Here is a 26396-nt window from a genome sequence, read left to right on the forward strand (position 1 = left end):
CGCTTGCGTGACAATAGATAACTATCATTTATGTAATAAAAGCTAAAATTTATAGTAAAAATTTACTCTTGAGTCTTTAGAATATGACTGTGTATAATTACCTATTAAAAATTAATTTATGGATTATTAAGTAACCTAATAATGTTTTTATTATTATTCACACCATCTGTGAATCATAAATCTTCAGATCTTCAGGCAATAGCATTCACTTGCTAACCCATAAACTTTAGATAGGTATATTTTTGTATATAAAAAGACAGGCTGAACTTTAATGTCCCAAAACTTAATTTTTTATGATTTAAATTGCAATTTAATGAGTCTGAGAAAGAATGTTCATAAATCCCTGCAGCATTCTTTTAGAAATTGAACTTGATCATGAGGCTTGAAAGTTGAAACATGCTTGGAACCTTTAGTGTTCTTTGAGCTTTCACTGTTAGCACTGAAGGTGGTAGAATGAAATGTACCCCATCAACAGTCAAGCATTAGCATGTTTAAGCAAATATTATATTTTCAGCTTTTCTCTTTTTATTTACAGGCATGAACAGGAAGGTGATGTATTCGTTAGAGGATTCGGCCAATGGACACTTCTCCATTGATAAGTCATCTGGAATCATCGCTCTGGAGAAGTCACTGGACCGGGAGCTGCAGAGCTCATATAACATAACAGTTAAGGCTTCTGATGAGGGTGCCCCTATCAAACTGTCATCTCTGGTCACAGTCACAATCACTGTGCTGGACATCAATGATAATCCACCAGTATTTGAAAGGAGGGACTATTTAGCAACAGTTCCTGAGGACATTGCTCCAGGCATGAAAGTTTTGACTGTTTTTGCAACAAGCCAGGATATTGGCACCAACGCAGAAATTTTCTACAGCATCCGCTCTGGAAATGAGCATGGAAAATTCCTTATTGATTCCAAGTCAGGTAAGCTGAAGGTTCAGTTCAGAAGGCCCTCCACTGATGAAGCTTTCAGAAAATAGTAGACTTTGACATACCCAAAATATTCAAATTTACCAGTGCCTTAGCTTTTTGTTAAATTACCATTCAAAGGCGAGGGAAGCTAAGTATAGCATTTGCTTTCCTCATTGCAGAGGCACTTTTAAAAGCTTTTACTGATGTGCCATCCACATGACACCAAGCACTGTTTCACAAGGATGTATAGAAAATATAACTTGGTTTGGTCAATAGCCAGAATAGGATTTGTTGAATTGAAAACAACCCTGTTTCAGGTCATTTTTCTTAATGTTTTAGTTTTTCTATTAATGAATATATATATAAAACATAACACCTTGCTGTGTTTAATTTATACTCTCAAGATTTAGTAATTTTTTTTATTTGAATAGATATTTGTGGTTTTTCTGTATTTTCACACAAAATGATTAAGAATGGCTTTGTGATTTTATTTTTATACAGGAGTAATTTCAGTTTATAAAGAGCTGGACTTTGAAACATGTAAAGATTACTTCCTGACAGTGGAAGCCAAAGACGGAGGTACCCCACCTCTAAGTGCTGTTACTACAGTGAACATCAACCTGACGGATATAAACGACAATGCACCAATGTTCAGCCAAGATATCTACAGTGCTGTGATCAGCGAAGACTCATCCATTGGGGATTCAGTTGTCAGGGTATGATATTATTGCTAGAAAACATTCAGATAATTCAGACATAATGTTCTAGCCTGCTGTGTATCTTTGGCCTTTCCAGATGACAAAAGATCCTTTGTTTGTACATTATTCTGGCCTACTTAGCATAGATAAAGACGTTTTTTTATTATTTTTTGTACAGCCTTCAATTTAGGCTAAATTCATAACCTTGAGAGGTAAACATCTGTGAGAAGCACCTGTCGTGCAGATACCCAAATGGTTTTATGAATGCCATGTTTCAACTGAGCATAAGCAACATGCAAAAAATTCACTGGAAATTTGCACAAAAGATTGATGGGATGTTATGCGGCTTTCAGATAGCATAAAGCATTACCGTGTACAGTCGACACAATGTTCATTTTATAAAAGATAAATGAAATAATATAGTTGCTCTGAAGGTTTTCTATATGAAGATTGTTTGAGTGATACCATTCAGTTAATTTTTTGCACCTTTTTATTGCCTGTAAAAATAATTTTCTCCACTAAATGTACGATGGGGTGCCAGAATGAGTAGCACTGGTGCATTAATGTACCAGGAGACTGCTCAAATCTCGACCCAGTAGCTATAAATGTGGAGTTGGCACATCTTGCACTTATTAGGATGAATCATAATTCTTACGTTTTTCTGGTATATATGTTAGTGTGGGTGTATGAATCATTGTACCCCATGCTGGGCTGACTCTGCCTTGTGCTAAATACTACCAGAATAGACTCTGACTTTCTACAACTCTAGAATTAGATTATTTAAATCAAAATGAAGGTTATTTAAGTGCAACTTGACTAAGAACATCCTAGAATGAAGTGCAAAGAACAACACTGCTTTGGATTCGAGTATATACATTAACCAATTCCTGGAGACCAAACGGTTAACATTACCAAGTTAAAAAGGTGTCCGTATCTACACTGCCATGATGTGGATTTAATTTTCAATCCATTAGAGTGTTAGCTCTTTTTCATTTCCCTCCATCAATTATCATGCGCATTTATTTGCACTGACTAGATCAGTTTATTGGAATTTCTTTGTAAAAGATAGCCATGATTTTATTTAGCTGGGCAAAGTTGTTCACAAGCAGGTTACGTAAGGAACAATGTGATTTTGATCTATAGGCTGGGGATACTGTTATAGGAACACTTCAGTTAATATCAGCCCAAAGATCTAAAGAATGAGCGCCTCAAGTGGAATGGATAATCAATCCCTACTTTGTTGCATCTTAGTGCTGTTTTTTTGTGTATTTTGAAGCCTTATTCACCTCTGTTCATTTTACTGTAATATTTGAAAATCTTTGTCACAATTTCAGACTGTCTCAGTTCAGAACACTTAAAGTGTTTAGCTTAATTTCAAAATCTGTAGGGTATGTGTTGACATTTGGGTAAGGACTATCAAGGTATTTTCTGTTTTTCCCAGAATTGCATTTTGCTGTTATTAGTCTATTTAGGAAGTGGAAGCTTTTAATCGCTGGCTTGGTTACTTTTCCAGGTAATGGTCAGTTAACAGTGAGAAAGAAATCCAACCATTCTGGTGTTCCTTTGACTGATGGATTAATGCCTTCAAATAGGTACATTGTTACTGTAGAACAAGCAGGTGGTTATTTTATGTTCATGTTCTAATGTTAGGCCTCCTGGGTCTAACCTTCCTGGCTTATAATCAAATACCTGCTCTTTCATTGTCAGTGTGGTGTCTGTGTTGCACCTTCTCCCCATGTCTGCAGGCATTTTCTCTGGGTATTCCACTTCACCCTTTGTGAGTGTGGTTATATTTATATGTAGACTCCCCCATGATCTTAAATCAAGCAGAGTTGAGTATATTGCAATAAGGTGACCAGGGTGTGGCTCTCTGCATGGAATTTTCATGTTCTCCCCATGTCTGTGTGGGTTGCCTCCCTCACTCAAAAGACATGAGGTTTTGTTAGACTGGTGACACTAAATCAACCCTAGTCTGTGGATGGATGTTATAATTTTCTCTAAATTGAGAAATTAATCACCAAAAGAGCTTGTCTAACTGTAAAGCTGGTAAACCAAGAGTTTTTGTGAATTTTCATTGCTGAAAAAGAAATGGTGATGCATTGGACTTAAAATGAAACATAACTTCAATAGCATACCCTACTTAAGGTGCACATTTTTAAAAATTTGGGATAAAACTGAGTAGTCATTTTAAATTTGATAATCTTCTTTCATTTCTGAAATCAAATGTTGAATTTACAGTCTATTTAATAAATAAGAGCCAATGTGAAGAACGGAGCCGCCTGTTTATTTTGATCCACATCTGTTAATTTACACATTGCCAATTAAGAGTGATCTGCGTGTTGAACATTCTGTTTTAATTTTCACATTTCAGTTCTTTTTTGCATAGACTATTAACAAGCTGGAGGCAGGTAGGTGTAGGATTAAGTCTTGCTACTTTGATTTTCAGCTACTTTGATTTTTGTTTTCTTATTCAAAATGTCTGGGTCCATTTCTTTTCTGTCATTACGTCTAAATTCATTTTAGGGCTGGTTTGTGAGATTCTTTTTTCCATTATTTAAATGTGTTTTCACAGATGTGCCAGATTCTTTTCCAACTAAGCTGTTTATTTTTTCAGTAAAGGTCCAGACTGCAAGCATGGCAATTAACATTTACATTACGGAAGGGACATTAATTTTTAAAGTTATCTACTACATGATTAATACATCCAGGTTAAAGTGTATCTGTGTTTACTTGTGTCTTATAAGTCAAACTATGTTCCACTGTCTGCACGCAGTCATTTGTTAGCAAGCTGCATATTAAAACTTTATCATTTCTGTAGCTGTCTACAAGGCACGATACTTAATCTATGATGTCTGTTTCTTATGTCTTTGCAGTTAACGGCTGAGGATGCAGACAGTCCTGTAAATGGGCAGATTCTTTTTTCTATTGTAAGTGGAGATCGGGAAAATCAGTTTTTCATTGATCCAATGAGCGGTCTAATGAAGGTCAATAAACACCTTGATAGAGAGATGGTAAGAATAATTTTTATTTAGATCTCATTACAATTCAAGGCAGTATTTGCTTCAGAAAAATAATTAAAGTAATTCTCATTGGTACATCCATTAGCAAAGAGCAATATTTCTTGAGATTTACTAATGAGTATCTACAACTGCTGTCTGGTTAACCCACAACTGTGTACAAGCAGCAAATAAACTGGTATCCATAAAATTAAGTTTCTAAAGTCATAATAAGAGTGCGATCACAGATCTGTCAGATAAAATCAGGCAAATAAAAGAAAAACCTACAGGACAAATCTAAAATACAACAAAAAGAAAAAAGTTACTTTTGTTTTTTATAGTTAAGGTACTTTAGAGCAGAGGGACTATCACAGCCATTAAATTTAAAAATCTTCTGATTCATGAAGCTTGAAGCCTGTAGACATTAATAAGAGAGGAGTAACAGATGATAGAGCAATAGAAGAGAAATGATAGAGAAAAAGAACACTGGTTGATATAATTCTTTTGAAGGTCTTTCTCCATTGCACTGATACAGTTTTCTTGCGAGTTTGTTCAACAAAGGTACTCCCATATGAAAAATGTCTCTCCATTAGGTTGCAGTTTATTTAAACCAAAGCAGCTCAGGTGTCAAATATATACACACATGTTTTGTTGGAGTTTTTAAAATATGTTCAGTGCTCTGTTTTTTACTATGAATACATTTTCCTCTAACAAACTATTGCTTTTACTTAAATGAGTCCAAGAGTGAGTAAGAGTTGTTACCCAGTAGTCAAAACTCATTGAGCTTTCGTTGCCTTGTACTATTCTCATGATTTCATGACATTTATCTGGCAAACAACACTAACATTTTTTCATATAAAAAAGTTGAAGCTACCATTTTCAAGGTAATATTTTGTAATTAGTAAGAAATCATTTCATTTTCAATGTAAGGGAGTTCTCTTGCTTACTCATGTGGACTTTGGGCACTCATGTCCTGCTGAAATTTGCTGCTTTTTCATAAATTACCTGTCCTTTGGCTATTTTTGATACACCATCAAACACAGTAACAGCCTGTCAGAGCACTTTACAGTGTTTCAGATAAATAAATACATTTATGACCTAAATGGCTCAAAACTTTCACCAAACACACATACAGTAGATACCTGAGAAACCTGCATGCAAAAAGCCTACAAATGCAGTATACATTATATAGGGTGTGTTGATGGACTGCATTTTGTATCTTTGATATACTTTACAAGCAAAATCCAGACAGTGTATGTTTACCCGATATCAAATAATGTATGTGCTCATTACATTGCCAGGCTCCTGATTCACAAAGTTGTAATCTGGTTTGGCCCACCAAAAGTACACATTGAACTGATCAGTGGCTTCAGTTGGCTATATACTCTCTCAGATTCACCCTTTAGAAATATGCATACAATTATTTTTCAAGCCCCCACTACTTGTTGTAGTAGTAACCCAGTCCATTCAGTCTGCCTTGAGCGAAAAGGGGGTCTCTCGTTTACCTACATAATAGCACATTTTTTAACTGAAATAGTCAAACCTGACATTGAATCAATCCTTATTTTATCATATAAACTTTGGCTCTTAGTGACATTCAGAGTTGACATTTGTCGAAAAATAAATAAATTGTGACATAATATCAGTGTTACAGTATACTCAGTAAATAAATACATAGCTATCTTTTTGTTTATTATAGTGTATTTGTACTTAATAAATAAAAAATGTCTAAAGCTCTTTCACTAGGCTACTAGACATTGTATAAATAGTATTTTAGGGTGTTGCACAACATGAAAATTCTAACACCTTAAAAAATGTTTTTATCTTTACACGTTTTCCCATAATTGGTTAAAAGAAACAAAGTTTGTGACTTTTTTACTAAAGATAAAGAGAGAAAAATGAAAAAAAGTGTAATTTCAGCAATCAGTTTATAGGATGACTCTACCGTGATTGATGCGTCTTAATTCTCTCTTAAAAGCTTATAATCAGCAACTTAACGGCCAGGTTCACAAGGGATTTCACATGCAGAATAACAAAGAAAAGGCTGCATTGTAATCTATATTAACGAATTTCTGTATTCCTAATGGATGACTTTTTTTTTTTTTTTTTTTTTCCTCTGACCAGGTCTCTGGATATTCACTGACTGTGCGGGCTTTGGACAGTGGCTCACCAGCTATGTCATCCACTGTGGTGGTGAACATTGATATCTCTGATGTTAATGACAACCCTCCACTCTTCTTGCCATCTAATTACACTGCCGTAATTCAGGTAGCGTTACTAATGAATATGCCATGTAGAGATACAGGAAATTTAAAACACAGGATGACCTTGGGGGTGTGCATTGTTTTAAGTACACCCCAGAAACAGTTCTGAATAAAGTAAAGATGCCTGTCTTCATCAAATTAAGAAATAATGTGGATGCTAAAATCAACTTATTCCTACATGCTGTTTTAGGAATAAGGGAGTTTTGGGTTGATTGATTATTTGGAGCTAAATGACTTAACATTACATTTAGTCATCAATGAGGGTGCTTAAGAAGTGAGTTACTGCTTACAATTGATAGCAAAAAAAGTTAAATTCCACTTATTCTGCAGTCACCCATCCATTCAATGTCTGAAATAACCTTTTTCTGTTTAGCTACTTGCTAGATATTTGGAGTGGATTTCAGTCTCTCATGGAATACTCTCACACATATAAACACACATGTTCACACTCATAAATTATAGTCCATTTCCATTAAGGTCAACAAAACTTATGTCTGGAGTTGATGTCTTTTAAGACTATCCAGATTTGTTAAAGTGAAATTTCTTACCAGCATAACTATGGAAACAAAATGACACATCGTATAAAAGGTGATTAAAGTATGTAGAATAATGGTTATAATTCGAGAAATTTTCAAATTGTAAGAGTTATTTTTTCAATCATTTAAGAAATCTATACATTTTAATTAAATTAAATGAATTATTTTATGAGTGCCCGACAATTTTATTTTTAGTCACATGTAACCAACAAAATCTTAGTACAAGAAAAAAATGTACTTTTTACTTTTTAGTGCACTTTTGAATAAAATCATGTCACATAAAAATCTTTTTTTATGTATATTTTTAGCCAATCTAATGCCACACGTTCTAAAAACCTTGATTTGGTTTGGAAGGTGATTTGACAGAAATGACATTTGCGACAGAGTGGAATCAAACCTACGATCTTAAAGAGAAACGTAACATTCATTCATGTTCATTTCTCATTTCAGAAAATCCTAACCATGGGGAAACCTTACATGTGTGAAATACTTGAAATGTCCGTTTGTCAATTGGAGAATCAAACCATCGATCTTTCTTAGAAAGGCCAACACTTTATCCACTGAATCAATATTGGCAAATCACTAAAAAGAATATTTTGAAAAATGTGTATATAAATAATAAAAAATTGGTAAAAATAAATTTAAAAAAATAGTTTGTGTACATTGGTCTCGAACCTTCGACCATTAGATTGAACATCCAACACACTAACCACTTGACCAATGCTGCTTCATTGTCATATTGAAGTAATTTAACAAAATTTCAATGTCTCTTGAAGGTGGGTGGCAATTGGAGTTAAGGACTGTCATCATCTCCCTACAGTTTTTTGACAACTTAGATAACTAGTTTTGTTTGTTTTTTGCATTGCTTATTATGGTTGTAAATTAACTTATCTCTGGTTGTCAGGACAGCTCAGTTCAAACGTAAGGTACTGCCTAGTTGCTGTGCATACCTAAATCAACTCAACTCCACTGGGGTGAAGGGATGTAAATCCTTCACAATAAACTTTGCAACAGCACTGTGACATTCTGTTGTTTTTTCCTTCATCATTTTTCCTCATTGAGCGAAGGAGAACGGGGTGGACTTGGGTGTTTGAATTCTGGTATCCACTGACAGAGGTGCGGCTGCTGCTTGACAGTCACTGTCTGAACACAAATTAAATCTGATGCTCACTTTGTATGTCCTGTGTGAATAACTACAGACTTACTTTTATAATGATAATGACAACTTGACTTGACAATGTTCAGAGATTCACATTTTCAGTTTGGCTAATTCCAGCAGCATCGGAGCTGGAAAGTTTTCACTGAGTACACTTCAGCAGCCACTTTCTTGAAGTAGTCAAACACACTGCACTGCTTCACATTTATATAATGTGCTTGTGTTTCATGAGGGTTACCCCTTTACATGCAGCTACCTTTTTACATATATTGCATTTAGCTGCATTATCACTACATTTACTAAAGTGAGCCCATGCATTTGAATGCTTTACCCTACTGTCATGATGACTAGAGAGCACAGAATGTAAACACACAGCTATGTAACTAAAATGTGATCACCTGGGGCCTCAAGTATAAACGGTGCGTACGCACAGAAATGTTGCGTAAGAACGTTTCCACGTTCAAATCGCGATGTATAAAACCTACACTTGCCGTAAAGCCACGCACTTTTCCACGGTACCTCATACCCTGTCGTACGCAAGTTCTCAGGTCGGTTTTGCAGACTGGCGGCACCCAGCATCAAAGCAGTGCTACTGTTCCTGTGTGGTTACCCTTTCTTAGATCCACATCCACGACGGCGGCTTTATCAAATACACTGAAATTAACCGCATATTGTTCATAAATTTAATGCATCTGATTGTAATTAACCTGTAACAATATAATGGTCCACAGAGTGGTCAAACTATTCTAAATACCATAACTGCTTTAGTGTTGTTACTCTCACTGCACCGTCTTCTTCTTCTGTCAGCTGATCCCGTTAAGGGTTGCCACAGCGGATCATCTTTTTCCATATTACTCGCACTGCACCACTCGGAGTATTTATATCACTGTAGTGAGTGTGAATCACAGATCTACAGCGATTGGAAAGAGAATTATCAGTATACAGAATCAAGCACTCACTGCCTCAGCCATTCGCTATTTGAACTGCTCTCATCCGATCAACGCTTCAGAGCCTTTCCTGTTCGGACCTCGCGGTTCGCAAACAGTTGCATCCCAAGAACTCTAAATGCACTCAATCAGTCCACCAAGTGCTCCTTGTAGAACTGCTTGTACTTGCAAGTTACCGTGAGGTAATTGTACTTATGATACAGTTATAATATTGTACAACCTGAGCCACTCTATAAAGCGCGTATTTACATATGATGACAATATCATTTTTAAGATGAAATGCAGCAAAATATGTTGATTATATTATACAGATAAAACTTTAACTTTAACTACACGGTGCCGCAGCGCTAGCGAGCTTGAGCTCTGTTCACTGATTGTTCCTGCCTCACGCTGTATTCATGCTGTGGCTGGCGCGACACTGGAAGGATAGATGGATAGAATACTTAAACATTACGAAGATATTTCGATGTTCCTTAAAAGTTTTGAAGAACTGGCGTTCTAAGCTTACAGATGGCTTAACGTCTATTACAGAGCTGATTGTGTGGCAATTGGGTATTTGGAGAAAGAAAAGTAAGGACAGGAATTGGGGGTTAGTACGTTTGAAAAAGACAGTACTTCTGTAATAAAGCATTTCATTGAAGGTCGCACATGCCGCAGCAAGCATCTTGCTATAAGACATGAACAATCACTGCGCCACCGTGTTCCCATGTTTAATAACATACTTTAACTCCTATCATCATGAAAATGATATCACATAAACTTCTCAGTATTTTAATTATTCAGAGAGCTGTAATATTACGAATGTAATGGATTCTGTGTCCTATCGGAGGAAGAGCACGTAGTCTATCTATCTATCTATCTATCTATCTATCTATCTATCTATCTATCTATCTATCTATCTATCTATCTATCTATCTATCTATCTAGTGATTCAGGCACATAGAGCACATATAAGATCAAATACACAACAAAGCATTTAATGTGCTACTTTAGTTACGATGGGATTTGAGAAACTAGTGAATTAAACAATTTTAAGATGAAGTTTATGATGTTCTACTTTAATGACAAAATAAATTACGTGATTAAAGTGGAAATTTCGAGATTAAAGTTGACATTTCGTGCTTTTTTCCCACTGTGTGTCTTTTTTTTTCACTGTACCCTAATAAGCTTTCATATGACACTCAGACGTTGGGCTACGAGTCGCCTTTTCACGCCGACTTTGATATGTGACAACTTTTTTATTTCGGGCACTGTGCGACTTTGTGAACTTGAGCTTTCGAGTTTCTCCGACACGCTATGTCACTCGATCAACTTCCTTTTGTTGTTTATATAACTCTTTAAACCAACAAATAGTATGTTTTTCTTTGCCTCCATTTGGTATTCGCTGAAATTCTTCTATTTTTCCTCGTACTTTTGCCATTGCCTTTTCACAGAACGCTGGGCTTAGGGGCTATTTATATTGATTTGCATATTCAAAGAGGCGTAATTCTGGGAGGAGTTGGGGCGGGACAGCAGGCGCATGCACGTTCGTTTATTTCCACGCTGAGCGGGATTTGTGTAGCGGAAGAACGCGGAAGTTGGCAAACGCACATATTCCTGCATCTGGATTTTTATGTGCGTAAGCACATTTCGGCTTTTGTGCTTACGCCATGTTATAGTGCGAATTCTACGCACGGCGTTATGCATGAGGTCCCTGGTGCCTGCAGAGTCATCATCATTAGTGGATGGTTAGGAATTTAAAAACGCAGTTAATGTTAGAATGAATTAACGTTACAGAAATACCAATAGTGGCGCTGTTATTTCAGGAGCTAATTGATATTTTGGTACCGACCAGTCCGGAACAAGTACCAATTTAATACCAGTTTTTTGATACCCATCCCTATTTCTTACTGTCGTAGCTGCACTAATTCAAAACAATTAAAAATTCTTTTAATGCTTACTGTCTCTAAGCAGTCTTTGTGCATTTGTTGAAAAGCAGTTTTTAAAGCACCTTCAACAGGCTGTAGAGTTTGCTTCTTTTTGATTGGTGTGATTACTGGAGGTGATAGCATGCTGGCTTTAGTGACACTTGACATTTATAACTCACTCTTGACAACATAGAAATTAGAGCTACTGTTTTACATATAATGTAGTCATTCTGCTCTTTCACTTTTTAGAAGATCTTTAAAAGCTTGAGGTGGCTTGTATTCTAAGTGTCTATGTATATCTTTAATTGACAAGAAAATTTAAAGAATTGTCTCCTAATCCTGAACTGAATTAAGCAGGTTCCATATTGAGTGGACTGATTAGTGAATTTGTAGTATTGCAGATAGCACAATCTGTACATTGGTCTACATTTGTGTAGATAAACTACATTTTTCCTCCTCTTGCCGTGAAATTTTCTTCTGATCAGGTCTCTGAACTTAATGTCACTTAAACAGGTCGTGACGGGTTAGACTGTACATACTGTTATCTGCTTGTTTACTTAATGATTATTTTATACTTTTAATTTGTTACGAATGTAATTCTTATAAACCTGTATTCCTTTTCTGAACCCTTTTTTTTGGGCAAATGATTGGGATCAGCAGACTGTTCTTGTTATGAATTCATAAAATGCATTTTTAAGAATAAAATAGCATCACTGATAAAACAAATTTTCCCAAATCTCTATGGTCTTGTATATAAATGCTGTTTATACTGTACGTTAATGTCTCCATAACCATTTTAAAGAAGTCCTATAATTAATTTGAGTGTTCTTGTGTCACTGAACTATAGGAAAATAAGCCTAGAGATACCAGCATTGTCCAGCTTTCTGTGACAGACAGGGACTCCTCCCAAAATGGTCCTCCTTTTCAGTTTGATATTCTGTCTGGAAATGATGGAAAGGAATTTACACTGGAGCCAAATGGAGTTTTGAAATCCAACATGATCTTTAGGCAAGAAGATGCAACCGAATATGTTCTTCATGTTCAGGTAGGTTGGTAGGTGTGAAACATTCTTCTTCAACTGTTTCCTAATGTTTTTTTTGCAATTACTTTTCATATACAAGCATCAGGATTGCCTTACATTAATCCTTTATTATTATTAAAGTCATTTTTAAGTGTTGGTTTCTGAAAAAGGTAATTTTAGCTTATAGTTATTTTCCAAGAACATAAAGATGACCCATTGGTTAGCACTAATACATCATAATTTCATTGTCAGACTAATGTATCGGTGTGCCAGTCTAGCCGATCACTGTATAGATTTTGTATGTTTTTCCCAGGGTGCTCTAGATTTCCTCCCACTTCTTCAAAGATCTGCATTTTAGGTTAATAAGCAGTTCTAACCTGGCTCCATATGAATGACTATGGGTGTGTGCATGAGAGTGCATTGCAGTGGGCTCATACTTCTTTCAGAGCTGGGATAGATTCCTGCACCTGCAGTCCTGGAATAAGCATGTGTCGAAATGGATAGATGGAAATAGTGATAATGGACTCAAAAAATACATACCAAAGAGCAACTGTTGAAAGCCTGAACTGGTTTTTAGTATAGCAAGATTCTTCATTAGTTTTCTTACATGATCATTTTTTTCACACATCATTTTCTTCCCTTTCTTAAAGAACATCATGTTCTTTAAAAAAGGAAAATTACAGTACAAAAAAGAGGCTTCTCTGCCTTAAGAAAGCCATGCAGTATAGTAGTGATAAGTGAGAAATGACTTGTCACTTTATTCATCAGTCACACAAACTATTCTCATTCTCTCTTTTTTCTCCCACTTGGATAGCCTGTCCCAATGTTAGAGACCTGTCATACTGTTTTCACCAAAATCTAAATCTATCTTTGTCTGGAAATAAGTTGCCAATTACATTCCCGTCCAAGTTATGTAAGCATGGAATTGGTTGGCCATTTATGCCTTCCAACCACATTTTTGGCTACATAAATGCTCTTCAGTAGGCTTAACCTTAATGGCTAACCTACATGTCTCCAGTGGTCTTCAATGCTGAAGCTTACACTGGATTCATTACAGTGTCAGCTCTTAAAAATGCAATGATTTTCTTCCGCAACCTGCATTATCTTTCGATATACACACAAGGGTGTATTTCACTGTATCATAAGTGAATTATATTGAATTAATATGTCCAAAGTCATTGGACCACTTTTTACTCTCTTTCCAGGTCCTAGATATAAAGAACAGAGTTGTGTCCTCATGTCAGCATCGTCAAGCCTTATATTTTAGTGTTACTGTGAAAGGCAAAAGAAACTCCTGCTGCAACATCTAAGGACAGTTTTGAAGGCTGCTTCTTTTCGTCTGAAGTCATTCTCTGTGTGATTTTTCTATTCCTCACTGGGACCAAAAACCCTGAAGTTTGGAGTTTGGCCCTGTATTACTTTAATTTCATGGCAGTATTCAATTAAATTAAGTTGTTTAATTGGGTGGCCCATTAATGACCTTAAAATGTATTTCTTTTAGTTGCTACTAATGAAATAAAGGATGGCTGATGTCCTAACAATTAAATTACGGTAGGCATGATTGTGTACAAAATGTGCTTAACAGAGGAGAAATCGAAGTATGCATCTTTTTTCTTAGTCAGAAGGACTGGAAAGAGAAACATCCATCCATCCATTTTCCAACCCGCTGAATCCAAACACAGGGTCACGGGGGTCTGCTGGAGCCAATCCCAGCCAACACAGGGCACAAGGCAAGGAACCAATCCTGGGCAGGGTGCCAACCCACCACAGGACACACACAAACACACCCACACACCAAGCACACACTAGGGCCAATTTAGAATCACCAATCCACCTAACCTGTATGTCTTTGGACTGTGGGAGGAACATGAAAATAATAATTTAACAGTGTTCTTATTACATAGATCTGATAGTTGAAGAAAAGTTTATCATTTATGACATTTTTGTAAAATTTGGTGTTTCCTTTTCACCAGGTAGTTGTACTGTATTGTTAGCTTTATTATCATGAAGACTCAAGAGATGTGAATTCTTGAAGCAGAAACCACTAGACCATGATCCTTTATATGAAACTGTGCTCATGCCAGGACATAAGGATATAAAATTCTCTGTCCATTTCCTAGACTTATTTGTTTGCTTAAGGGTTAGGGGGCTAAATTCAAACAGGAATGGATTCAGTATAAGATTAAATAAGTTTAAAATTTTGACAAATCACAAGGAAAGTGTAGTATCCACATACATACACACATTCAGTAGCCACAAACTTACACAAGGCAGTAAAACATTATTCCTTATCTAAAGACAACCTTTTAGTACTATGTTGACATGCGTTTCTGGAGCAGCATTGTAAATACACACATTCAACTGACATTATATGAGTCATCTGTGCACACTTCTTGATTGCTCTCTATTCAGATTATTATTCCACAGTCAGTCTATCCTGAGTTTGTACACTGAATGTGAACTGCACTTGACTTTCATTATTACTGCCAATTGAGCGAACACTAAAGTCACAGTAGGAAACATCTGCAGAACCTAATAAAGTCAGAGTGAGAGAAGATGATTTTGCTTTGTGAAGGTGTTTACTAGCTATTGTACTGTTGAGAGAGAGAATTTCCTTATAGCACATAGAAAACATTACTTATTTATTCTATTACTAGCTGTGTTGTGTGACTTCACCCTGGGTATTTCATAAAACAATGGGCATCAATTGTATGCATCAGTCAGTTAATTAGAGGTATCGGAAGTAAGTACTAGTACTTTCTAGTATACAAATATTTGTAGTGTTAACATTATTATTGTAGTGCTAACATTACTGGCAGGCAGTGTGGTTTTCTCCTTAAGGCTTTTGGACACAGGACTTCAAAGCCTGTGGCTGTTGGTTTAAATCTCAATGTTGTTCATGAGCAGGTCACTTCACCTGCCTGTACACCATCTTGAAAAACAAAAAAAAAGTAACCAATTATACAGTAATCCCTCCTCCATCGCGGGGGTTGCGTTCCAGAGCCACCCGCGAAATAAGAAAATCCGCGAAGTAAAAACCATATGTTTATATGGTTATTTTTATATTGTCATGCTTGGGTCACAGATTTGCGCAGAAACACAGGAGGTTGTAGAGAGACAGGAACGTTATTCAAACACTGCAAACAAACATTTGTCTCTTTTTCAAAAGTTTAAACTGTGCTCCATGACAAGACAGAGATGATAGTTCTGTCTCACAATTAAAAGAATGCAAACATATCTTCCTCTTCAAAGGAGTGCGTGTCAGGAGCACAGAATGTCACATAGATAGAGAAAACAATCTCTAGCAAACAAATCAATAGGGCTGTTTGGCTTTTAAGTATGCGAAGCACCGCGGCACAAAGCTGTTGAAGGCGGCAGCTCACACCCCCTCCGTCAGGAGCAGAGAGAGAGAGAGAGACAGAGTTTGTTTTCCAGTCAAAAATCAATACGTGCCCTTTGAGCTTTTAAGTATGCGAAGCACTGTGCAGCATGTTGTTTCAGGAAGCAGCTGCACAAAAGATAGCAACGTGAAGATAATCTTTCAGCATTTTTAGACGAGCGTCCGTATCGTCTAGGTGTGCGAACAGCCCCCCTGCTCAATCCCCATACGTCAGGATCACAGATAGTCAGCGCAAGAGAGGGAGAATAGTAAGCAATCTAGCTTCTCAGCCATCTGCCAATAGCGTCCCTTGTATGAAATCAACTGGGCAAACCAACTGAGGAAGCATGTACCAGAAATTAAAAGACCCATTGTCCGCAGAAATCCGCGAACCAGCAAAAATTCGCGATATATATTTAAATATGCTTACATATAAAATCCGCGATGGAGTGAAGCCGCGAAAGGCGAAGCGCGATATAGCGAGGGATCACTGTATTTCAAATGTCTTAAGTCACCCTAGATAAAGGGGTCAGTCAAATAATAAGTAATAATAATATTGTTAAATGACGTGAGCTGCTTACTCTTGAATATTCTATACACAATTGCCCATGAGTAAGACATTTTTGCATTAGATCAATTCCTGCTTTTCCTAGTGACTAGGCTTTTGTTGATGGTCATTGCAACACTAAATTTCACAGAAGTGTATTATCTTGAATTGAAAAGGGTTTATCAGTAGGAATAATGTGAAATTTGAGTATATACTATTATCATTGGGTGGCATGGTGGCACGGTGGCTCACAGTAAGAAGGGTTTCCTCTCACAGTCCAAAGGCACGCAGATTAGGTGGATTGGCAATACTAAATTGGCCCTAGTGTGTGTGTCTGTGTATGTCTTGTCTTGGATCCGAGGACACCCCTTCTGCATCTACTTCTCTCTCTCTCTCTCTCTCTCCTGTTTTGTTTCTAGCAAAGCAATGGCAATGCTAACAGCCAATGTGCCTGGCAACCTCACTGCAGCTTTATAGCTCTTGCTAACTATTGAGCTTTACATCTTGCTCGAGCTTCGCTGTACTTTCTCTTCCATTTCACACCTGACACCATAAATGCCAAACAGTGTCACGTCTCTTTTTCTTCTGTCCATGACCGTGTCTCTTCTTCTGTCATCTGTCCACCCTATTGGTTAGTGCTGCTTCTCAACTCGTCAGTCACTTTTGCTCCATCTGGTTTGCATTATGCCCACTGTCAGCACAACACAGAGCATGTATGTTAAATATCAACAAATAAAACAATTTTCACTTTAATTTGTTTAACATTTCCAAGGAGGACACCTTTGAGTTCTTTTAATCTGAAGGAACTGCCACAAGAGCAAAACAGCTAAAAGGTTATGAGGTTTGCTGTGTGTCTGATTAAAGCTTCAGTACTGTTCCTTCATGTGCAAGAATAAAAGTCTTTTTGCCAAGTTTTCTCCTGGTTGAGTTTTTGTTCAACTCAGAAGTCCAAAGGAGACCATATACAGTCACAGCTGTAAAATTTAAAAGAGGACTACATATAACTTATGAAAAACATGAAAAGGAATACTGTACTTCTGTGAATGGCATAAACAAAAAATTGTAACATCTAATACATATATTAAGTATATATTAATAATAATATATACTCAAATTTCACATTATTCTTACTAATTACCTGTTTTTGAATTCAAAAGAATACACTTTCACATAAAATTGTAATTTGCAATGACCATCAACAAAAGCCAGATCAGTAGGAAAAGCGGAAATTGATCTAATGCAGAACTGTTTTCATTATGGACAATTGTATATAGCGTCTTCAAAAGTAAGCAGTTTCAGTGACCTAATAACATTATTATTATTAAATATTATTTAACTGATAACTTTGTCCAAAGCAACTTATAACGTTTGAGGTACAATTGGTTACATTTCTGTTGTTTTTCCATTTGAGGCACAGGCAGGTGAAGTAACTTGTTCATGGTTACACAGTTTCAGGATTTGAACCCACAACCTCCAAAAATCCAAAGGCTTAACCACTACAACACACTGCCTGCCAATAATATTAGCACTTAGCACAAAAGGACAAAAAGAAACTATAAACAATGTATACAGAAATGTTAAGTTCCCATATGTAATACTTATTTCAGTTACAACTTAAAAAGCATTTTGTTGTCAGTAAATACTTGCAAGCTAATTATGATTAGGCTTTACAAAAGTTATAGAAAGGACTTTGTCGAAATGAGTTGTTAATAGGTGGGATATAATAAAAACTGCCATAATGGAATTTTAAAGCCTCTCGCCTGATTTCTGCCCTAGAGTCTCTAGTTGGATCGAAATCTAGCAACGTTGTTTATAGTTAATTATTAGTATAGTTAATTATTAGTATTTCTCTATTGGTTTTCTTGCGAAAACCCCAACAGAAGATTTGTGCGCAATGCTTCAGCTATCTGGGGTGCCAAATTCAAGTTGGAAAGGTATTTGGCTTTCCAAATAAGTTTTGTTTTTTATTATGTTATATAATTGTTTTCATCAATACTTAAAGTTTTAATCAACAATCATACTATTGATCATTTCTGTGCCACATTTCTTTTGACAGGCCAAAGATTCAGGGAAGCCTCAGCTTTCTTCAACTGCCTACATCTTTGTTCGTGTTATTGAGGAGAGCATCCATAAGCCAGTTGCCATTCCTCTGGAGATATATATTGTGACAATGGAAGATGAGTTTCCAGGAGGAGTCATTGGCAAAATCCATGCCACAGACCAGGATGTCTATGATGTTCTTACTTTCTCCCACAAATACCAACAGAAAAGTCTATTTAAGATCAATGGTAAAGATGGGAAGATAATTGCACTGGGGGGATTGGATACAGGAAAGTATGTCTTAAATGTAACAGTGAGTGATGGACGTTATACTGTGCCTGTGGATGTTATTATCCATGTGGAGCAGGTAACACCTGACATGCTTCAAAACTCAGTCACCATTCGCTTTGAGAGCGTGTCACCAGAAGATTTTGTTGGACTTCACCTCAGAGGTGTCAAACGAACTCTTCGAAACATTGTATCCTCACAGAAGCAAGACATCCTTCACATCCTAAGTATCCAACCAGTGTCAGGGACAAGTCAGCTTGACATGTTATTTGCTATACAAACTCAAGGTGGAGGGTTCTACAAAGCAGCCTACCTCACCCAGAAGCTCAGTGCCTCCAGGAGACATTTGGACAATGTGCTCCGTATCTCTGCCATCTTGGATAAAAACTGTTCAGGACTGGAATGTCAAGAACAACTTTGTGAGCAAACCATCTCTTTGGATTCACACTCCCTGGTGACCTATAGCACTGCCAGAATCAGTTTTGTGTCACCCCGCTTCTACCGGAACACCAGATGCAGCTGCAGTGGTAAGTTTAATAGTAGTTGAGTGTACATCAACCAGAAGTTTGCGTAAGTTACAGAAGTCTGATTAATAAGGTAGCATGGTGGGGCAATGTTTAGCATAGCTGCCTCATAGATTAACATTTCTCAGTTCTAATTTTGCACCCTGCTGTTGTCTATTGAAGGTTGTATACTCATCATTTTCTTCCAAGTGCTTCATTTTTCCTCCCACATTCGTTGTTAAGTGAATTTGCCTTTCAAAATTGGCCTCGTGAGGTTGTCAGCATGATTGTGTATGTGTGACTAGGCCCTGGTTCCTTCCTCGGGCCCTGTGCTACCTGGATAAACACCAACCCCTGAATCCCTGATTTGGATTAAGCGTATTTAAGAATATAATATGTAACTGATGAATGGCTGATGAAAGTGAATAACAAAAATTATATTGTTTACTGTTTTAAGAGAACTTAAAAAATAATCATCATAATCATACACATAAGTCTGCTGCTATAATTACAAAACATTGGCAATTCTTCTTGTATGGTATTTAACCAATACAATGGTAACATTAATAAGACAATGTATTTACAGTAGATTTGAAAAGTAATGTAACTATAATTCTACACTATTACATGCAGAATGTTACATGAAAAGTGTTTTGTTGTGTGTTAAGCAATTATTATTATTAGTTGAAATATTTGCTAGTAAGTTATCTGTTCTCAGGTTTTCTAAAGTAAAACCACACATTAAACTGTAACTTTTATTTCTAAGCCGTTCAACTGAAAGACATTGGGAAGTCAGCAATTATAAACTACCTTAGTACAAATGCCGATTCAGAAAGTATCAGTAGTTTAGAAACAGAAGTTTCTTATACATGTGTGGACTAATAGCATGCTGTAGGTGCGCTGCTGTGACAATATTAGTTGGACTCCATGACTCACCCCAGCAAATTAGTTTGTGTGCATGTGAGAGCTGACAACCAATGAGCTCTCACCTACAAGTACAATGCATATAATGCAGCTACAAGGAATAAAGAACACATGTGTTTTGGACATGACAAACAGAAGAGAGACTCATCTGTCTGATATCAAATGTTTAACATACCATAACAGAATGGAAAGTAAGGGACAAGATTGTGACATACCTCTATAGTCTTCACACAGGCCCCAGCTCTGTCCAGCAGGATGTTATTGGCTGTCAGAAAAAGAGGCAAGCATGTGATACTTTGAAAATGTGAAACTGTGCAGGAAAGTCATTACGCAATCATCTCATTTAACCTACCTTGCAAATTCTGTCAGGCAATACAATCATCAACTGTAGTTGTTGTCAGGTTTGACATCCCCTCTAACTAGAAGTCATAAAATAAGACATCGGCTTTAGTCTCTAATCACCCTTGCCTTTCCTTCATTTTCACTGAAGCTATGAAGTTTAAAATGGTTAGCTGACCAGTGAAAGACAATTACCAAGCTCCCTTCTCCTGCTAACAGTAGTTGTTTATTGCAGTCTTGACAGTGTGGGTTTGCTTTACCAACTGACAGAGGGTAATTATGTAATTATGTAAAGCATAGTCCTGCATTCAAAATACAATAGATATAAATAAATAAAAATGTTCTATGTGGGAGAATACAGTATTGCAGTTTAATAATGAAGTACAACTTAATATACCAATATGTTTTGAAAGTAAAGACTCAGAACTCAAAGGGAAAACTGATCTGATGTTATTGACATTAATTCTAAACAAATGTAATTAGTATAAGATTTTTGTCTATATTTTACAAGAATAGCATTTGTTGTTATATAACTTAAACAGTTAGGAAAATAGAACAGTTTGGAAAATAACACTAAAGCATGCAATTCTGTATATTGTACTGCAGTGCATCTACTGCGTGTTGAAAAACATTTCTTACAGCAATAACCCGTTTGGATTTAGATTGAGAAGGATGTTTCAGAATATTTGTTAGACTACAATTACCTGAAGTAGTACACAAAAATCAGTGCTTATAACATAGTTTAGTTTAAATATGGTCATACCACCTGCACTTCACACCCAGCCAGTACTTGGATGGGAGGCCATCTAGGAAAAAACTTTGGTTGCTGGTGAAAGAGGTGTTGGTGAGACCAGTAGGGGGGACTTGTCCTGTAGTCTGTGTGTGGATTCCAATACACCAGTGCAGTGACAGGTACTCTGTGCTGCAAAAAAATGGCACTGTTCTTTAGATGAGAAATACAACAAAGGATCTTGACTCTCTGTGGTCATAAAAGATCCCGGGGCATCTTTTATTAAGAGTAGGGTAGTTCCTGATGTCCTGGCTAAATTGCCCAACACAATCTGATCATTCTGCCATCCTAACCAGCCCCTTTCCCCTATTGGCCAGGTATCTTTGCCACCCCTTTACCACTTAGTAGCAGATGTGTTGTGAGTGTACTGGTACAAAAATGGCTGCTGTTGCATCATCCGGTTGGATTCTACACATTGTTGGTGGCTGCCATGGTTCTCCATTGTCTATGTTTAGTGCTTTGAGAAGGTTAGAAAAGCTCTATATAGATTAATTAATTTTGATTCCACAGAAAAAAATAATCCATAAATTATAAGTCATTTCCATACAATACCTGGACTAAAGGGCACTCTGTGCTCTATTCTAACAGGCTAACAGAATCGAACTTCTTTTGTCTTGAACAGAGAAGATTCATTTGAGTCAGTATGCTGCTGCTAGAGTATGTGAATTTCCCCTTGGGGATTAATAAAGTATCTATCTCTCTATCTATCTGTCTGTCTGTCTGTCTAATCCAAGTCTTTGAAATTCCTACAGCTGTTGATAAGTCTGATCCTTTGAGTTTCTTTCAGTTAACATTTTCACACAAAGGTTTGTAATTGAGGTGGATGCCTTAATGACTAATAAAAATGTTACTTTCTCTATATTTAAAACATGAGTACAATGTATGGCTTGAATGTACCAAAATAGTTGAAAGTTGTTATACTACTACAGTACTGCATTTGAATATTTAAAAGCTCAAAGCTTGAGCTTTGGATTGAACTAAACTCACAAAAGTCCTCTTTTATGTCCTAAAAGTGTATGCTAAATTATGTGCATTTCTGAGCAGTTGTTTGGCTTTTGTTGGTATTGGCTTTGAACTTTAAAAAGCTCAAAGTTGAATAGCTGGAATTTAAAAAAAAAACCAAACTAATCAGCTATTAAAACTAATGAGTGTAAGTTGTCCATGAAATTTCATAAGAATCAGTCCATTTGTTCTTCAGCTACAATGTCTACAAAAATGTTATCAGAAGAACACATTTTTTTTTAAAATGACCAAAGCATGTGGAAAACACTTTTTCCATATTACGAAATATATAGAAAATGAAAAAATCTTGCCTTGAAATTAGAATAGGAATCAAGTCTTGGACACTTCAACTGTGGAGTTTGAATGTTCTACCTGTGGATTTCCTCAGGTTGCTCCATTTTTCCTCCCACAGTCCAAAGACATGCAGGTTCGGGGGACTGATGATGCTAAACTGGTCACTGATGTGGTGTGTGTTCACCTTGTGATAGGCCGGTGCCCTGTCCATGGGTTGTTCCTACCTTTCACCTCTTGTTTGCTGGGGTAAACTCCAACAACCTTCCTCTGGATAAGTGGATTTAGAAGATGGATGGATGAAAAGTCTATGTAAGATATGGGACACTTTGGCTATTATCTGTTGCAGCAAGCTAAATGAATTAAAGTGGCCTCTTCTTATTTTTAAAATATATCATGTTATTAAAGTCATAAGAATAAATCAAATTGCTTATGCATAGTGTGATTGTCAGAGGTAATAACAGGTGAATAACTGCAATAAATGTTGGGGTGCCAACTTGGTTGTCCCCGTTTACCTCCAAAACAAAATAACAGTGCTCTTGATGGCATGGTTACAAACAGAAATGTCACTCTCTGGCATTCTCACAGAAAACTGCTGCCTATCAGGATTTTTAGCAAGACTTCTTATTAAGGCTCAGAGGAACTCTGTTTCCCCTGCTCTCTTGTTAACAAGTGAGACCGCCTTTCAGGTGGCTGGGCTTTTGTGGTCCTGGGGCCGGAAAGGGTGTAGATAAAGGAAGACAACACAGTTAGTTAGCAGCAGCACCCCCTCTCGGCCCTTGGTGGTATTACATACCTGGGAGAACTCTTTGACGCACATCCGTGCCAACAGTAAAAGAAAACTTAGGCTACAAAAGAGATAGAAATAGATGAATTCCTAGTGGAAGAGAGCAAACATTAATTTTAAATTGAACACAGATAGATTGTAAGCCTCTAATGTTTAAAACATTAAAGCCAATAATGAATATAATACTATAGTTTATTGTTTGTTTATTTGGCTAACGATTTTATCAAAAACGACTATGCCTTCACCATAACACTTCTTCCACAGACTGAAATTTTTAGTTTGTGGCTAGCTGTTCATAGCCATGGATACATCAGTGCATCAGTTAAAAATAGTCCTTTTTTATAAACCAGGCATGTAATGAAGTATAAAATTTAAAAAAGCCATACAGTATATTAAAAGAAATTGTCATAACATGTTATTTCATGTGCTACCACTTTTGTTAACTGAATTTTCTTAAAAGTAATAGTTTAGATTTGAGTTCACATTTGCTGAGAATGGTTGGAGGGGTGCCCAAAATGACTTAATTGTATTGAATATTATGGCCAACATTATGCATGTTAGAATGTTGTGAAGAAATAAACCTTAAATCAGTATTAACTGATCACAATTAGTAACTTATGTTAAGTAGGTTTAACCTTGCTTGCTGTTTTTATCCTAGTTCGATTGAAGAAGTATGCAGATCCTCCCTACCATTTTCCATTCTTGTTTATGCATTTAGACTTGCAGGGTTTCTCTTTCTCAGACTATTAAAAATCTGTGGCAATTCAAATGCTTATGTGGCTCTTAATTATGACAGCATAAAATTCACATGTTGTTCTCTTTCGACTGGCGATAATAATTTAAAGGACAACATCACTTACAAATTACTTGCTGCAGATGGTGCTTTAATGGTTAATCCAGTATAAATGGAGACATCTGCATTTTGCAGCTTGGTCTGTCACTGTTGTATGATTTGATCTGCAGGCTGCATGCGACATTAATTGCATTCAAAAGTATTTATCATCTCATAGTTATTTAACAGCATGGAATAAATACAAAGGGACAGCTTATTTATAATGTTCTGTCCTTTTTGAGCCTTTTCTTGATTAATAATTAACCAGACATATAAGAAAAACTTAATTAGATGGAATTTGAATTAACAGCATATGTCCTAAATAAATCATTTATTATTGGGTTTGTGACAGTTATAGAAGAATGTACCCTTAAAATAAGTACTGTAGCAAGTAATAAAGCATCATACCCAGTCCCTAAGAAAGGTGCCGCTGATGAAAGGCATCTTTTAATCACGCATTTGGTTTATTAGATCTATCACAAAGATATTTTGAACCTGCCAGAAAAACCCCTGAGCTTAATGTACTGTAACCCAAAAGCTTGAAGAAAACTAAACACATGCCAGACTATTCAACAGTAATTATTTGATATAGAGGGTAATTTGAAGATCTTTCATACACTTTGTACAAATTAGACTAATGTAGTCTTCTTTGTGACAATTAATTGCAAGGGTACTCTTTATCAAAATGTTATCATTTGGGCGGTGAACTTACTTTGGTTACTTATAAATGTTGTGCCATCTCACTCATAATGTTTTGTGGCATAGCCACTAAACTGTCTTAGATAAGAACTGAGGGTGGTATGCTCAGGTTTACAGCATCTGGTGTCCTAAACAAACTCCTACCAGAAGAATTGTTTCTGTTTATTATGAGGTGAGACACAAAAATAACAGGACTAGGCTTGGGGCTTTCCTGGAAAACCGTCTGGAGGTTGGCCAGACATGAATCATAGAACTACATCCCCTTCTACACTCCCTCCCAAACCACCGACAGGCTAGGTATATCCTGTGAATAGCCCAGTCAGTATTTGCACAACAATCACTACACAAGTTGCCGCAATAATGTCGGGTGAAAATATCGAACAGCGAATCATCATCAAATTTCTCGCTGAATTTTCTCTTTTTCCATAAAGCAGTTTTTGAGTGACAAAAGGATTCCTGTCCTTGATCATCCTTCCTGTTCGCCTGATTTAGCTCCCTGTGATTTTAACTTGTTCCCGAAAATCAAAAGTGACCTGAAGTGAACACATTTTTCTTCAATGGTTGAAGTGAAGACAAAAACGGCAAGCCTATTGAAGAGCCTCAAGCAAGAAGACTTCCAGCACTGCTTCAATCAATGGAAGATACATATGGAGCGGTGTAGAGATTGGGAGAGGGAGTATAGAGAAGGTATATGTTTAGAATGCTGTAATTCATCAATAAATGTTTATTTTTACCAATTCGGTTAATTTTGTGTCTGACCTCGTATATTTACAATGTATCACTTATTTAAAATATATTGTATACAAAGTGAAAAGATACTACACGTTTTTAATATGGGACCATACTCTACATGTGCAAGTCATGGTGGCACCATAGTTAACAAGTTTGATGCCCACATCCAGGGATTGTCTCTGTGGAGCTTCAATTCTCTGGAGGTTTTCTTTCTGGTGCTCCGGTTTTCTTCATACCAAAAACGTATAAATCACATTAATTCACCCCTCTGGGTATGTCTGTGTATGCCCTGCTCTGGACAGATGCCTTGTCCAGGGTTGTTTCCAAAATATCAACATGTCTATATTTAATGACAACATCAACAGCAGCAATAAAGGCTCTTTCCACAAACTGATTTACAAATGGACAGTATAAGTATTTAAAGTGTTGGTTCAGCTGCCATGATAAATACATCTCCTTTTACTCTATTTATATCCTCATCTTTGCATGCATCGCTCACTTAACAAAATGCTAATGCACACTCTAATTAAATCTGATTTTACCTAATCCACTTTAATCTAATCACATATTAGTTATTCTTTTAAAAAAATTTTACAGTTTAAATGCGTGAAACACTTAAATGACCTTAATGTTTGCAGAAATGAATTGTTAATTCACCCATCTTCTGTTTCATGCATTCACTGCAAGCACTGTATATTGTTGTATTCTATTCCAGTGAGCAGTGGCACCACCTCCCTCATCAATATATTTTATTATTTTTTATAACCATAGCCCAATAATGTCAGAATAAAATAATAATGTCAGA

General features: G+C 36.5%; 1 protein-coding gene across 4 annotated transcripts in view; it reads left to right on the plus strand.

The window, feature by feature from the left end:
- The window catches only part of fat3a (FAT atypical cadherin 3a), a 547007-nt gene that overhangs the window by 462255 nt on the left and 58356 nt on the right, over nt 1-26396 (plus strand). For all 4 annotated transcript variants that reach the window (XM_051927172.1, XM_028800422.2, XM_051927169.1 and 1 more), the window contains 6 exons: nt 536-925; nt 1415-1629; nt 4485-4622; nt 6732-6875; nt 12265-12462; nt 18421-19219. In XM_051927172.1, coding sequence (XP_051783132.1) covers nt 536-925; nt 1415-1629; nt 4485-4622; nt 6732-6875; nt 12265-12462; nt 18421-19219 — 1884 coding nt within the window. The remainder of the gene's footprint in view (nt 1-535; nt 926-1414; nt 1630-4484; nt 4623-6731; nt 6876-12264; nt 12463-18420; nt 19220-26396) is intronic.

This window comes from Erpetoichthys calabaricus, chromosome 4 (assembly GCF_900747795.2).
Source record: "Erpetoichthys calabaricus chromosome 4, fErpCal1.3, whole genome shotgun sequence".
Taxonomy (NCBI): domain Eukaryota; kingdom Metazoa; phylum Chordata; class Cladistia; order Polypteriformes; family Polypteridae; genus Erpetoichthys; species Erpetoichthys calabaricus.